This window comes from Ictalurus furcatus, chromosome 22, assembly GCF_023375685.1.
Source record: "Ictalurus furcatus strain D&B chromosome 22, Billie_1.0, whole genome shotgun sequence".
Lineage (NCBI taxonomy): Eukaryota > Metazoa > Chordata > Actinopteri > Siluriformes > Ictaluridae > Ictalurus > Ictalurus furcatus.
The window spans coordinates 12,694,875-12,711,106 of NC_071276.1; the positions used below are offsets into that span (position 1 = coordinate 12,694,875).

The following is a 16,232-nucleotide window of genomic DNA, read 5'->3' on the forward strand; positions in this document are numbered from 1 at the left end:
TTTAAAAACTGTTTACTGGGGTTACCTTTTTTGTTTTAATTTCTGAAAGTTTAGTATGAGATACAGGGAAAAAATCAGGATGGGGCAAATACTCCTTTTAAGCAGCACTGTACATTTAATTTGGTGGAGTGCTGTGTAACAAATGACAATGTTTCAGAGTACAGCATATCAGTTTATTCTTTTAACAGTCAGCATGTTATGTTACAGTGTAGACAGTGTCCATTACACAGAGCCAGAGTCTTAGGAGGTTAGTGAATCTGGGCAAAACAGTTGAAGATCCAGGAAGAGGGGAGTTGCCAAATAACTTCCAGACAAACTTGATACATAAAGTAAACGTCAGCCACAATATTCTAGAGAACCAAGGCAGGGAGGGGAACATTGCCTGAGGCTTTACTCTGGAAACTGAAAGGAAGTGATTTTAGTTACATGATTTGAATACTGAAGATTCAAAATCTCATTCTGAGATAACTACAACACTTAAAAAAGGAAATGTAGACTGGAGGTTACAATTAATGAAATGTTACTAACATAGGTACTAATATTAAACCATGTTTTCTAGATTGTTATAGAGCCTAGGACTTTAGACTGCAAAGTAAGACATAAGATTTTCCTGCATGACAAGATTCACATGTTCACCCACTGGTACACACCTTTTTTTTACTGGCAGGATGTAATTCATATCAGAATTAAACATAGCTATACTGCTGATTAGACAGCAGTGAACAAATCAGATATGTACAGGAAAAATCCTATTTCTGATATTTTTTGACAAAGGACAGGTATTCCTCCACATCATCCGGAGACCCCACTACAAAAGGAGCCCTCTGATGCACAGTCTCAGGCTTCACGTCCAGGACTCGCTGTGTGCCAGTGGTGGCGATTCCTCCAGCCTGCTCCACTAAGAAGGCAATAGGGTTACACTCGTACAGCAGTCGCAACTACACAGAGAGGGAGAGATGGAAGAAGTTGTGCAATGTGAACCCTAATTCACATCCTTCAAAAGTAAACAAGTTTATTGACCTGACTTTAAGTAGCCTTCTACTATAATGTGATTTTTACATGGTAACTGAATTTTGATCATTGAATACTAAATTCACATTTAGTATTGATTCAGTGAGTTATAATTTCTGATGATGTGTCTGATATGTGGATTATAAGAACAGTACAAATTATGGGAGAGGAGCTCAGAATCCACAGAACCTCTCCTCTAAGCAAGCTAGCTAGCTAATGTTATTAATGGTAGTGATGGACAAAATGATTATTGTACTGACAAGTTAAAAATGTACTAAGTGCTAAGTTAAATATATAAAAGCACTACCTGATATTTAAGTACTAGAGTTGCACTTATACTCAGAAAAAATAAAGAAACATCCTCTCCCATTCAACTGCTTTAATTTCCAGCAAATTTATTAACGTGTAAATATTTGTATTAACATAAAAAGATAAAAACAACTGAGACATAAACTGAACAGGTTTCACAGACATTTGATGAACAGAAATGGAATAATGAGTCCCTGAACAAAGTGGGAGTCATTATTAAAAGTGAGTATCTAGTGTAACCTCCAGCTTTAAGCATTACAGTGCATCTCATCCTCATGGCCTGCACCAGATTTGTCAGTTCTTGTTGTGAGATGTTACTCCACTCTTCCACCAAGACATCTGCAAGTTCACAGTCATGTCTGGGGGACACACACGGTTACATGTAATTTTCCACTGTGAGGACGATCAGCTGTCCTTCCTGTCTCCCTGTAGCACTGTCCTAGGCGTCTTACATTACAGACATTGCAGTTTATTGCTCTGGACACATCTGCAGTCCTCATGCCTCCCTGCAGCAGGCCTATGGCATGTTCACGCAGGTGAGCAGGAACCCTAGACATCTTTCTTCTGGTGTTTTTCACAGTCAGTAGAAAGGTCTCTTTAGTGTCCTAACTTATTGTAACTGTGACCTTAATTGCCTACCGCCTGTACACTGTTAGTGTCTTAAGGACTGTTCCACAGGTGCATGTGCAATAATTGTTTATAGTTCATTGAACAAGCAGGAAAAACATTGTTTAACCCTTTTTCAATAAAGATCTGTAAAACTTATTTATATTTTTTTAAATTATCTTTAAAATACAGTCTCCTGAAAAATGGACGTTTCTTTTTGCCTTGAGTTTATCTACCTACATACAAGCTAGTTTACTGGCGACTAATTTGCTTGCTAGCTTTTTTTTTTTAGAATGGCAGAAGGACATGAGAGAATTTTCAGTGCATATCATGGTCCTAATCCAATTTTCTTGCGATTAATAACATATTAAACAATGTATTATGCATGTTGTTTGACTTAAATGTTTGAGTCCAGTCTGTGAACCGCTTATCGTTGAGTCTAGTAACAATAACATGTCAGTTTCAGTCACGCAAAGTTTCAGAACTATTTTTCTGTCAGGTTTAACAGAAACTTACAATCTTTTCAGCAGTGCAGTTGCCATCCAATCACTATTTTGATAGCTGCCATTTTTTTATGCATTGCTTCCCTGGAGACCCTCTTTTGTAACCAAATTGGATCGTAAAGGCTAGCAGTGCCACACAGACTTTTACTATAGTCTCAAATAAACTACAAATGTTTATTGTTGTTGTTGTTTTTGTATTTTTGATTCTCTTTTTGCTGAATGTTTAATGTCCCAGGTTTTCTCACTACAACATGATACTAGAAAAGACTGCTTGTATCCACTGACAGGAGCAGATCTGGGTCACAGATAACCGGCAGAGCACACTGGCCCTACAGTGTTTATTTTAGCCATTGCTCAATGACTTATTACAAAGCACATCAGCCAAAAATGAGCTCTCATCTACCCTTACAGTGTTTTACAGTCAGAAGGCAAACATCCTTTAGTGCTGACCATGAGCTAATCTATGGACTGATTCAATGGACACAGCTAAGATTCAGCTTTCAGTATAGAGGTAAATATTTACATTTCACAAAGATTGCCTAATATATCAATGCAGATAATGACAAAGTACAATGCCTTCTGAAAGCATAGGAACAGCAAGGCCAATGTTTTTGCTATACACTGAAGACAACTGGGTTTGAGATAAAAAGTTGAATAGATGATAGATCAAAATTTCAGCTTTCATTTCCTGATATTTACATCTAGATGTGTTACACAACGTAAATTAAAGTAAATAACACTTAATATTTGATTGCATATCCCTTTCTTGTGATAACTGGTACACTAGTGGTTTCTTTCTTTTTCAGGACATTCCAAATTGTTGTATTGGCTATACTCAAGCAAAAATTGGAGCAAATCATCAGCTGACGTTTTGTGTTCTGCTTGGTTGAAACAGAAGCATATCCTGTTTCTGTTCTTAGTGTCTATGCTCTAGTGTCTGGACTTTAGATGCCTCATTTTTTTCAGCACAGAAACATCAGTGCATTATTTGCTTTTCCTTCACAAGCGTTGTAAATATGTTACCATATAAAATAACGCACCTTTCCTTTGGGGCTCTTCTCATTGGCAGGGTACAAGAAGATTCCGCCATAAGCAATGGTACGATGCACATCTGAAACCATGGAGCCCACATATCTGGCGCCATATGGAGCACTGCCATCCTGCAAGACACAAACACAAAATATTTACATTTTTGTACACACAAATTACATCTTTTCTCAGTGAATCTCAGTTTTATTGCAACATAACCTATAGTCATAGCAACGCATTACAAAAACGCAACATCAGGGCTGCAAAATGTGACTATTACTATGCCCAGTATTTTAAGCGTTTCCAAGATGACAGTGAATGAATTTGCAGATTTCATGTAAATTGTGTCATCTGCAAGCCTGTGCCAACGTGATACAGTGTCTACAACCACTGAACATAATATAATTAAACACAGGTTTCATTTCTGCACAGCATTCTCATGAGGAAGTGAAATGTGGCCATTCCTGTATTCCAACCTAATGACAGTTGTCTTGGTACATCTAAGTATCTGCTTTAAACTTCACATTTTGTAGGGTGATATGATAAGACATATATGATTGCAACATTAAGTTGTATGGTTCATGGTAAATATTGTGTTCCCGTGTTTAATAAAGCAATGAATAAGACAACCAGTGTTAACCTTTTGTTATCAAAAGGACGGAACTTCCTTGATTGTCTGATTTGTAACCTATTTCAAGCAATGGTGAGGTAGGAAATATTAGATTTAAGATTTATATTGTTATAACATAATGTTAATGGTATTATTATTTCAGATTTCTGTATCACCGAATACTGTCATAATAATATACTGTCACCTCCTTAACAATGTTTAGTGTTATAATTACAGATCACTATATAACTATAAGGGTGATTTCACAAAGTGGCATTTAGCCCTTGAATTGCTTAAAACAATATTTCGAATGATTTTTCACCACTGAATCTATGAAAACATGTATGTAAGCATGCATCCATTCTCCATACCAGTTATCCTTCACAGGGCCACAGGGGAGCCAAGCACAAGGCAGGGGACACCCTGGACAGAAATGCCAATCAGCCTATGCGTTGTTTTGGACTGGGGAGGAAACTGGAGTACGCAGAGGAAGCCCTTGAAGGACTCCACACACACAGGCTGGAGGTGGGACTCAAACCCCCAACCCTGGGGGTGTGAGGCAAGCGTGTTAACCACTACTTTCACATGGTTGAAAGTAACACGGATGAGAGGAGCTTTTTATGTTTAGGTTTTTGTTTAGCAAATAATAATCAAATACACAATATGGTTAATTAGCATTCATGCCAATGAGTACATTAAGGATGAGTACATGTGCATTAAAATTAATTTTGTGAATCAATAATTTACTTTTATTTTATAAATTGGTTAACAGGATTGTACTTTCATTCCCATGATCTTCAGAAAATTTGGATGATGCTTCTCTCAGAGCATTTGACTTGAGGAACACTCAAATAACTGGACTGACATTAACACACAAGTAAGAATTCTGAAATATTTTCATAATTATATTTCAAGATATTTGTAGTTTTGTTTTTAATCGAAGTTTTGTAGTGTTGATCAGCTAGGGTGTAAACTGGGCATTATTATCGGAGTATTAAACAAAGTTCTTTGTAAAATCTGGTAATGTCAAAATAATGAAATAGTGAGCTTGTGGCCAATTAGGAGAGCTTTCTTGATAATGTTAAGACTTTAACATGAGATTTGTAATTGAATTCTAATTATAACTGAATTTAAAGCCTGTGAACATTGGAACACTGCTAATCTTCAGTGAAACAGCGGGGTGTAAAAAAAATGCTTAGCAACCTAATAATCACAGACAAACACCAGTCACGATCAGAGTTCAGACTGGAAAAGAAGTCAATATTTGAAATCTTTGAACATCACTTTTCAACATAACCGTGTGTGTGTGTGTGTGTGTGGAAAAGAAAGTCAGGTGTCTCTTAGTCATGATTTAACTGAAATGAGGTGGCAGAAAAGTATGTTGACTAGAGCAAGCATGTTATATCCCACACACACACACACACACACACACACACACACACACACAAATGAATACTGAGGTCTAGGGTCACCACAATCCTGTAAACAAGCTCCAAAAACGACACTTGTTAAAAATGATATGTTAGAAACCATTTTGATATCATATATGGAGATGAGGAATATTTATAAATAGTAACTGGACATACAGCAACAATTCCAGCTGTGGCTTAATCATGGACGGGTTGTTAAGGAGTAGAGGTTAACAAAGTTTAAACGTAAGCTATCATTGTTACGTAATCATTAATAATCCACAATTTCATGAGGTGGCAGCTGGTAAACTGTAAAACAGCCACATTCAGCTTTTTTTGAGGAGCCTGTATCATCATGTGTGAAGTGTGCTTGAGTTTCTGAATCTATCAGTTCCGTATGGACGCGTTTAACATGTTGTATCCTGTGCAGTAAACTTTACATCAGCAGTCTCGGGTTGTGTATCGGTGCTGACTGAGGGTCAGCTGATGCAGGAAACTGTCAGGCACAGAGGAAACTGTGCCCTCACACGTCCACTAGCTTTATGGGTCAAGGACGCAGATTTGGGAATGGCCACAACCGGTTTATTCCCTGTGTTTGTCTTGATGTGTTATGAACATAAATAATATTTTAAAGAATAATAAAGAGTGCTTAATAATAGTAATTGCTGGAGACTAATGAAGGCCAGAACAATTAGTGTGTACTGTTGAAAACTGGCAATTGTGTTTTGTTCAAATAAAATGACCCCTTTTATTTAAGAGAGATTATCTTCAGGTTAGTTTGCACTGAAAGTCACACTGAAATAACAGTAATACAATTGTCTAATCATTATAAATGTGAAAGAAGTCATTTCAGTCCTTGCCACATGACCGCCATCTGTTGTACTCACATCTGTGTACACACCTGCCTTCAGGAGAATCCCCAAGCACGCGGTGTCTCTATTTTTACAAATACTGTTCATTTTGCTGATAAATTATTTGGGGTATTTTAGAATAACCGTTAATTTTATTGCTTGAGAAAACTGGACAGAATTTATTCATATACAGACATACACACATATAATGCATACATGGATCAACATCACTTGGTTGTTGTGAATGAATGAACGAATGAATGAATGTCTGCTGCTATTCCGCACTTTATTGTAGTTTTGCACATATTTTTTTTGTTGTTGTTGTTGTTGTTATTGTTATTATCATCATCCTGTCCTTCTGCACCTTGGATTTTTGCACCTTTTTACATGATACTGTATTTTTGCATGTAATTATTGATGTCTCTTTGCACTGCATTAATTGTTAATATTTGTTTAATGTTATACTGTTGTCTAGTACTTCAATGTCCTCTGCTGTTGTAGCATCCACCTTTCCCCTTGGGGATCAATAAATCTATCTAACCACAGCATCGATCCATCCATCCATCCATCCATCCATCCATCTATCTATCTATCTATCTATCTGTCTATCTATCTAAAATTGAACTAAAGGACGTTGTTCAAAGGGACATTGCTAAACATTAGAGAACATGAGCATCCAGAAATCTGGCCCTAGGTTTACTCCTACCTCAGGAAATTTCTTGTGTTTTATGTACTCGGTCACTGCAGGATCGAAGTACTTGGCATAGCCTTCGTTTATGCTGTAGGTCTTCCCCTTCTTCTTGATCTTCACATTTCTTTCTGTCAGGATGAATTCGCCTATGGCCTGAAGAGGAACAGGACAATGTTTACACCTGTGCTTTCATTTTCACTGGACACTGGCATATACAATTCATGGGAGGGAAAGGGGAAGCAAGTGTACGTTCGGAATAACAGTAAATATTCAGTACCGTCCACTGAAAGTAGCTCTCAACCTGATTAAATGAGAAGTGAAAATAAAATAGCGAGCAAGTATTGTATTACTGAGCAGCATTGAACCACACAGGAAAATAAGGGCTGGTTGAAGTTTAGCAAAACGTTAGCTGTTTGTCAAATAATTTTAGATAGAAACCAAGTGTCAGGACCTAAAAGAGAATGTGTGGTCAGTGACTTTGGCAGAAGTTAGGTGAAGCGAGCAAACTGAAAATTCATCCCTTCAGTGTTCCTCTAAAACATTACTGTCTAGGCTAGAATGCCTGACATGATTGACAGGTGAACAGAAACCAAAAACATCTACAACTACAACTACAATATTACAGATGCATAATATTATATACTCATATACAGATACTCACTCACTTAGAGTGAGTGGAATGAATAGCTCTAGGTATTTTGCAATTTTCACTTGTCTTGTTGGTACTCACTGGATCTAACATGAAGAAGTTGAGTCCAGCTCCAGTACTGAGAGCCACTACCGTGGCACTACCATACAGCGCGTAACCAGCACATACTATTTGATTCCCTGGCTGGAAAGCATCCTTCTCCGTGGGCTGATCTTCTGAAACCTGGGAGAATAAGACCAAGAGACAGAAAAATCTCTATAGTCTTTACACCACATTGTGTAAATGAAGTCTGTGCAATCAATTTGATATTAACCCACAAAAGTAAAGACATTCCCCCAGTGAAACCAGACTGAGTGGTTTCCGTTATACAGTCCTATGAAAAAGTCTTTGCCCCCATCCTGATTTCTTCTGTTTGTGTGTATATCTCATACTAAATTGTTTCAGAAATTAAAACAATATCTAAGATAAAACAAACGCAACCTGAGTAAACACAAAATACAGTTTTTAAATGATAATGTAAAAAGTTATCCAATACCAACTGGGCCCGTGTGAAAATGTATTTACCCCCATAGTTACTAATTCCCTATCTTTGAATCTGCATTCATAATGGGGTTCAGCTGGACTAGCTGCAACCAGGCCTGATTACTACAAACCCTGTTCATTTAAATCAATGCTTAAATAGAACTTTTTCAACAGCATGAAGTTGGTTAAAAGGTCTTACCAGGTAACACACTAATCCAAAGTTGAAAGAAATTCCAGAAATGATGAGGAAGAAGGTGATTGAAATACATCAGTCTGGGAAGGACTACAAAGCTATTTCAAAGACTTCACACTCTCACGACAGTGAGAACCAGAGTGAGAGACATTTTCTCCAAATGGGAAAACAGCACAGTAGTGAACCTTCCCAGAAGTGGCTGGCCTTCCAAAATTCCTCCAAGAGCACAACAACTACTCATTCAGGAAGTCACAAAAGAACCAAAAACAACATCAAAGGACCTACAGGCCTCTCTTGCTCAATAAAGGTCGATGTTCATGACTCATCAGAAAGACACTGGGCAAAAGTGGCATCCATGGAAGAGTGGCGAGGTGAAAACCACTGCGTACCCAGAAGAACATTAAGGATTGTCTGAATTTTGCCAAAACACACCTTGATGATCCTGAAATCTTTGGAAGACAGGGTTCCTGTTACATCTGGCATGAACCAAACATAGAATTCCACAAAAATAACATCATACCTGCGGTCAAGCATGGTGGTGGAAGTGTGATGGTGTGGGGATGCTTTGCTAATTCAGGAGCTGGGCAACTTGCAATAATTGAGGGAAACATGAATTCTGCTCTCTACCAGAAAATCCTAAAGGAGAATGTCAGGTGTTCAGTTCGTAAGTTGAAACTCAAGTGTAACTGGATTATGCGGCAAGACAATGATCCAAAGCATAGGAGTAAAATATTAGTCCTAGAAGTAAGTGAAAGACTGATCTCCAGTTATTAGAAGCATTTGGTTGCAGTTATTGCTAAAAGGTGGTGCAACCATTTTAAGTTTAAGGGGGCAGTTAGTTTTTCACATGGGTGATATGTGTTGGATAACATTTTTTGCTTCAGAATAAATAAATAAATACTGTATTGTGTGTTTACCTGGGTTACCTTTGTTTTGTGTTGTATTTTGTTTGGAAATCTAAAACCATTTAGAATGAGATATACACAAAAACAGAGTAAATCAAATACTTTTTTCACAGCACTGTATAAGATCATACAATATGGATGATTTGTTGGCTGTGTGTTACTTCACACGCATGTATACTGTAGGGCAGTGTGCTTTCCTCTGGGGCAGTCTATCAAAACCACCTCATGTATTACAGCACCACCTAGTGAATATTTTTGTTAGTTTTAAACGAGTATAGACGGGATTGTTTACTTATTTTAACACATTTCTAATTTGCATAGTTAACACATGCAAATATGTTGTGCTGTGAACTTTGAAGCAAGTAAACCACAATAAACAGCTGCACACATCTTATTGTCAAATAACAGCATGCATGAGCTATAAAGGAAGTGTGATATATCACTCGGATTTCAAAGTAACATGAAGCAACTAACGTTTTACAAAGAGGTCAAATAATTCAGTCACCCAAATGGCAAATGGCACCAATCAAACTGAGACAATTACACTGACACTTACTATCCATAAAGGGGGCCTTAAAATATTTTTTTTAAAGTCAAGAATCGCTGCACCACAGAACCACTAAATGCCCTAAAAGTGCATCCAAAAGATAACCATAGAATCTCAACAAAAATAAATGTTTTAGCTTCACAAATCTGGAATTCATGGCATGGATGCCATTCTAAAACCTTCTGTATCCAATGTGTGTAAACCTTAACTATACAAAAAAAAAAACCCTAACAATACAAAAAAAAAAAAAAAATGGTCTGATGAGTCAACTATTCCCATACTTCCTACATCTGGACAGATTTATGTTTGGAGGAAGGCAAAGAATTCCTTCAACCCATAACGTCTGCTGCCAACTGCTTCAGCACAGTGGGGGAACCATAACAGTACAGAAAGCTGTCTCATGGAAAACATTAACGCCAATGATTGTTTTGCGTGGTTGAATAACAGCCAACATATGTGTGGCAATTTGACAGAACCTAGTGCACCCTATGGTGCAAATATTCTTTCCTGATAATGTCTCGATAATTCCAGAATAAAGCTGCTTTTGAGGGAAAGGCTGACCTGACTGTATAATAAGTCTGTGATATTAATATGTTGTTACAGGTTCATCCACCCATTAGATTTGAATTTGGGAACATAATCTGGTCTATTTTTAAAATAACAGGAAATTGAATTAATACAATTATTATATTTTACTTATTGGCTTCCATGTACTTTCCAGAAGTTAAGTTCTTAGGTTTTTAATTAGAAGACGGCAAAGAACACAATTCCTTTGACAACACACAAGACCATGTGACATTCGTGTATGATCAAGAGAACTTTTGTGTGTTTTACATAATTCTGTGTACTTGTGTTCATTACTGTGTGAACTAAAAGTGAGCCACAGAAAATTATGTCAAGCACCAGAACACAAATAGAGAAACATCATAGAGACATGCCATATTCAATAGAAATTAGTCATGGAATAGTTTATGAATTATGTCAGTAATGTTTGTTTATCCACTGTGTTAGTACAGTTACAATTGGCTATATCTAACCTTTTTGTAGATGGCAAAGATGGTGCCTATAGGTGCCAAGCAGTCGATGTTGGAGGAGCCATCCAGCGGATCAAAACACACCACATATTTACCCTGCAAACAGGAGATGGAGTGGAGTTGGTAGCATACATCATATATATCATTTGGGATCAAACTCCAACCAACCAACCAACTTTACTTAAAAGACAAACAAACAAGCCAGACATTTTTTAATGCAGTTTTATTTTTGTAACATTACATGCCACCAAATCACAACTGCAAAACCCTTAAACCTACAAAGGTTTCCCTTTTAGAAAGCACACAAAACAGAACCCACTGAAGCCCTGTTCAGATTTATTTTTGACTTAGACTTAGTTAAAACATCTGGGTGATCTGATCCCAAGTGGACAGGTGAGATGGAGAGCCATCCCTGCTGGAAATTCTACTGGTTTCTACTACACATACCATTACAAACCATCAGCTAACCATTAAAACCTTTACCATTACCATTATTGGTCCTTAATGGTAGACATAACATACCACCAATAGAAGGTAACAAATTACCAGAAGACACACACAGGGACTATTACAGTTTCCATTAAAACCATTACACATGAGGGTTTGTATTGTTTTTTTTCAGCAGGGATTTCACACCTACTTTGTACTGAGACTTGTGCTGAACTGTATATACTGTAGTTTTGTGAAATTCCGGTAGATGGAGCGCCATCTAGTGATCAGTTGCTGTTAATGCTATATAAAAGCAGCAGAGCAAGCTGTGCATGCAGAGTATACCTATTCATTCAGCTCTCTCAAGTAATAATATTAAAACACTCTAAAAAAATATTTTTATATAATTAGACTACTGGTAGAACTATATATATTTTAAAATTAATTGGCTTTTTCCAGACTTATAATTCTTTCCACTGAGCTAGTGTGCAAAGTTGCTAACATTAGCACGTTCCATTTTGGCTGGCTTAGCTGGCCACTCCTTCATCTGTGACATTTGTTGAGGTTGCTGAATTCTTTATAGCATTGTCATTTTGTCAATTTGCATTGGCTGCAATTTCATATAACTAATGCCGTGATGGTCACATTGTTTTGTGCTAGTAATTACTTTAAAATAGCCACCTGCTATGCTACTGGAGATATGCTGTGGAGTTGTATCACAAAATTTTCTTGTTTCATTAAATGTGCAAAGATATGTATCCTATGGGCTGGATTAGCTGACCATTCGTTCATATGTGCTATTTGTTATGGTTGGGGAATTCTTTCATTCTAAGATCACCAAAAAAACAACAACCTCATAGTACTTAGAATGGTTTTAATGGTTATAATGGGAATTGTATTGGTTTTAATGGAAACTGTAATGGTCCCTGTGGGTCTCTACTGGTAATTTCTTGCCTTCTATTGGTGGCATATTATGTCTAGTGGATACCATTAGGGACCAATAATGGTCATGGTTTTAATGGTTAGCTGATGGTTTGTAATGGTATTTGTAGTGGAAACCAGATTCTATTGTCTTTTTCAGCAGAGCAGTCTACTGTCACCATGTAGTGTCGCATATTATACAGCTTTTGTTCAGCTATCACATTTCATGTGGTTTTAAACCAAAATAGTGGGACGTTTAAAAAAAAAAAATGAATTTAATCACGTTGCAAGTGATGTCATTCCTGCACACAGTGGAACCTACCCGTTTCTCAGCGGGGGTGATAATGGCTTCTTTGTTCTCCTCAGAGACGAGGACACAGGTGCTGTAAGAGGCCTGCAGCATGTTGATGACCAGATCATTGGACAGCACATCCAGCTTTTTCACCTCATCACCGGTAACGTTAATGTGCCCAGCAATGCCCTGACTGAAATATACAGAAGTACAGAAAGGACACATGGGTGACTTTTTTTTCCAGTGTCTTTAGAATTATAATAAGTGTCAGAATCAGTTTTATCAGCCAAACAGTTGCATTAACATTTATGGCATTTGGCAGATGCCCTTAACTTACAGTACAGAAGTGCTTTGAAGTGTCTATCAATAAATACATCCTCATACTCACTCACTAGGACTAAGAATACCTTGAGTCTAAAAACTGTGTTGGATAGGTAATATAGTAACAAAAGCACACAGACAACTATTTTTTAAAAGACTCATTTATGAGCAATTTAACTTGGCAGTTGTTCACACTCACAAAAACAATGTAACAATTACATCAGCCCAACGAATATTTTTATATCTACAGCTTAATGTATTATACACCAGCAGGTTACAGCAATATATGTGTAGGAATGAATTCTTTTATTCATTTTAATAATTTCACAGCAGGTAGAAGGCACTGTCTGTGAGGGTTTTGTCTGTTTTTCCCATGTCCAAGTGGGTTTCTTCTGGTTTCACTAACTCGCCTGTAGTGGTGAATATGTGTGTTCATGATGGACTGGCATCCCATCCAGGGTGTATTCTCGCCTCATACTCTGTTCCTGGATAAAGTGATACCTGTCCAGTATGGTAAAGATTTTTCCTTCTTTCCCTTCTGTACCTTCTCTAGGTGTATAGGGAACATTACTTAAAGTTTCCTACTAGCAAATATGAAATGATCTACTAGAATGGATATGAAAATAATGATATGATCTTTATCTAGTCAAAATAATCACCTTATTAGCCCCATTGGAGAAATTCTGTTTCAAGTCTTAACGAGGACCAACCATTTTAACTACTTCTACAATCCACATAAATGTATTGTGCCATTAATTAAGTAGTGTTTCTCAGTTACAAAGGTCATAGGTCTCATGTATCATACAGTGGGTCAAATAAAAAGGCTATGATGCTATTTATAAATGATTAACTAGAGTAATACAGGGGGGTGAATCTGATGGATTTCTACCAATATCTTTATCTTCAGAATTCATTATAGCATACATGAACCTTTTCTATGATTATGTAGCATATTCATCAGTCACTCAGAAATTCTATTACTTAGATTACTGTCACAGCTTACTAAATTAGTCAAAGGTTTGAACATTCCTGCTGATAAATTTTCATGTGTAGTATTTGCTATTGCTTTATAGTAATTGTAAAGACACTACTTCTTTATAGAGTAGAAGTGCACAATGCCTTCATCTAGTCCACTCTGAAGTTTTGCCAGGGAGCAAGTAATGGAGACTTTTGGTAGATTGGTAGGCTGTTAGGTGGATGATTTCTTTTTTGACAGAGCACACCAAAGGTCATGCAGCATGATGGAAAAAGCAGGCATGCTTAGATAGGAAGTAAAGAGAGCTTGAGAAATAACAGCAAAAGATGAGATGAACAGAAGAGTTTTTATGTAATAGTTGGTATGTCTTTTATCAATAAATGCACATGTTTTGCATATGTTTCTAATTTTCACTAATAGACACACTGAATATATAATTCATCAATTATATGTATCAATTATAATCAGTTAAATATTATCAATAATTAGTTCAATAAGGGTTAGGGTTAGGTAAACCAGTGTTAACTGGTGAATCCAACTATTATATAATATTATTGTTTCTTATATTTTATGCTGTGCCTCAAGAGTAATTTGCTTTGTGCTTCACTGGGCAACTTCTTTATTATATTCTTTATTATATTTGAAATATTCTTTGATTTTTTTTACCCTGATCGTATCTACCGCTGTTTCAACCTGTCGTTTGAATATATATATATATTTTTTAATGAAGACCGACTAAAGCATAGTAAAGTGAAAGGTTGAAGAAGTTTTCTCACTTGTCCAAAGAAACATTTAGCTCCAGTATTGCCAGTGCTATCTCTTCTCCTGTAACTATGCAGCAGTCCTTCTGGCACATTTGAAATGTTCTGACTTTTTTTTTTTTTTCAATAGACATTGCAAATTTTTTGACTAGTTTAATGTTTATTTTGTTATTTGCTTCAAGATCAATAAATGAATTCATGCTGTGGGACAATGTAGCTTTCTATGTATATAATCGAATGGTACTCCACCGTATTTGTGTAAAGTAGCTGACAGTACCATGGAGTATGCAGTATACTGTAGTTCTATGGCATTGAGAAACACCATGGTATATTTGGTCAAACCAAGGTAGTACCATCACATATCATCAAACAACCATTATGGTACCACATTCTATTGTTGTAAGGGATGATAGTGTAGGTATTTGTCTATTTAGTTAGGAAAACATTCTGTAACTGTAGCAGGTAAACATTAAAAAGAAGTAGCATTAGAGAATGTCCAAGAAGCTAACTAGCTAGAACAAACACCGACCATATAAAATTCCATGCCTGTTCAGTAAAATAAATAAATAAATAAGCTAATCCCACCTCTCTTTTGGATCCCTTAAATTCTAGAGCTGTCACAACCACGAGCCAATACTGTACGGAATTTATCATAAATTTGAATTTTGTTGAAGTGTTCAAATGATAACTTGTTGCCTAGCAAAACTCTTTCCCTTAAGAGAAGTGTGTAATGATTTCAGTATTTGGTGGCCATAGGATTCCATTTCTTGTTCAATAAATCAGCATTAAAGCTTCAGTGCAGAATTAAAGAAGCAAAATCTGCACACCCAAAACATCTTGCCTGATTGACTACATTTGAGGTAGGATGCCACACCTTTGGCACAAAACTGGCATCATCCCCCTCCCATTCATCCTCCCTTTGCAATCATAAAACATCTAACCAGGACTTACAGGTGAGCAAGTCCCGCTTTCCTCACAGCAGATGAAATGGCTTTGATAGCTGTTAGCATGGAGTTGATAAGCTGGGTAAGTTCTCCAGTCGCACCTTTAGCTTGTCTCCCCGTCTCCACGACAAACCGTGTGAGAGTCCACACATCTGTGTCAAAAGCAGATTGATCTGACATGTTTCTGTTCCTCGTTTGTTTACCCACGTTAGGAATGGAAGACAACTTCAGTCTGGAGTTGAATTTTAACATATGCAGGACACGGGTAAAAGTCAAGGGCTATATTTGTGAGAGGTATCAAGTGACAGAAGAGTGACTCATGAACTTGGTAAACCACAGAAGAGGACTTCTCATTGAAATAACTGGGCAGCTTTACTGATCAGGCCAAACAAGGGACTCATGGGACTATCACAAAACATAAAAGCAGTAGTTGATCATCCAGGTAACAAAACACAGTATTAAGAATCAAGGGTATGTAAACTTTTGAACTGGTTCATTTGTGTAAATTCAGTTATTATTGTGTCTTTTTGGTGACTATATGTAAACATCTGTTATGTGAAATAGCTTCTTCAGGGCTGTACGAAATTTTAAAAAATAAAATTTTTATGGTCCCTCCTATTTAAAAAACAAACAAACAAAAAAAAAGGATTAACATTTTGCAGATTCTGCAAGGCATATGCAAACTTATGACCTCAACTGTAGCTACACTTCTTATTTCA

At 36.8% G+C, this 16,232-nt stretch overlaps 1 protein-coding gene across 1 annotated transcript; it reads right to left on the minus strand.

Annotated features, from left to right (window-relative positions):
- Positions 1 to 159: 159 nt before the first annotated feature.
- fbp2 (fructose-1,6-bisphosphatase 2) lies at positions 160 to 16,193 on the minus strand. The gene is made up of 7 exons (XM_053610445.1): positions 15,521 to 16,193; positions 12,542 to 12,704; positions 10,873 to 10,965; positions 7,750 to 7,890; positions 7,035 to 7,172; positions 3,470 to 3,589; positions 160 to 938 (listed from the first exon to the last, which is right to left on the minus strand). Exons 1-7 carry the CDS (start codon positions 15,763 to 15,765, stop codon positions 750 to 752), a joined length of 1,089 nt encoding a protein of 362 aa, XP_053466420.1. The 5' UTR covers positions 15,766 to 16,193; the 3' UTR covers positions 160 to 749.
- Positions 16,194 to 16,232: the final 39 nt, after the last annotated feature.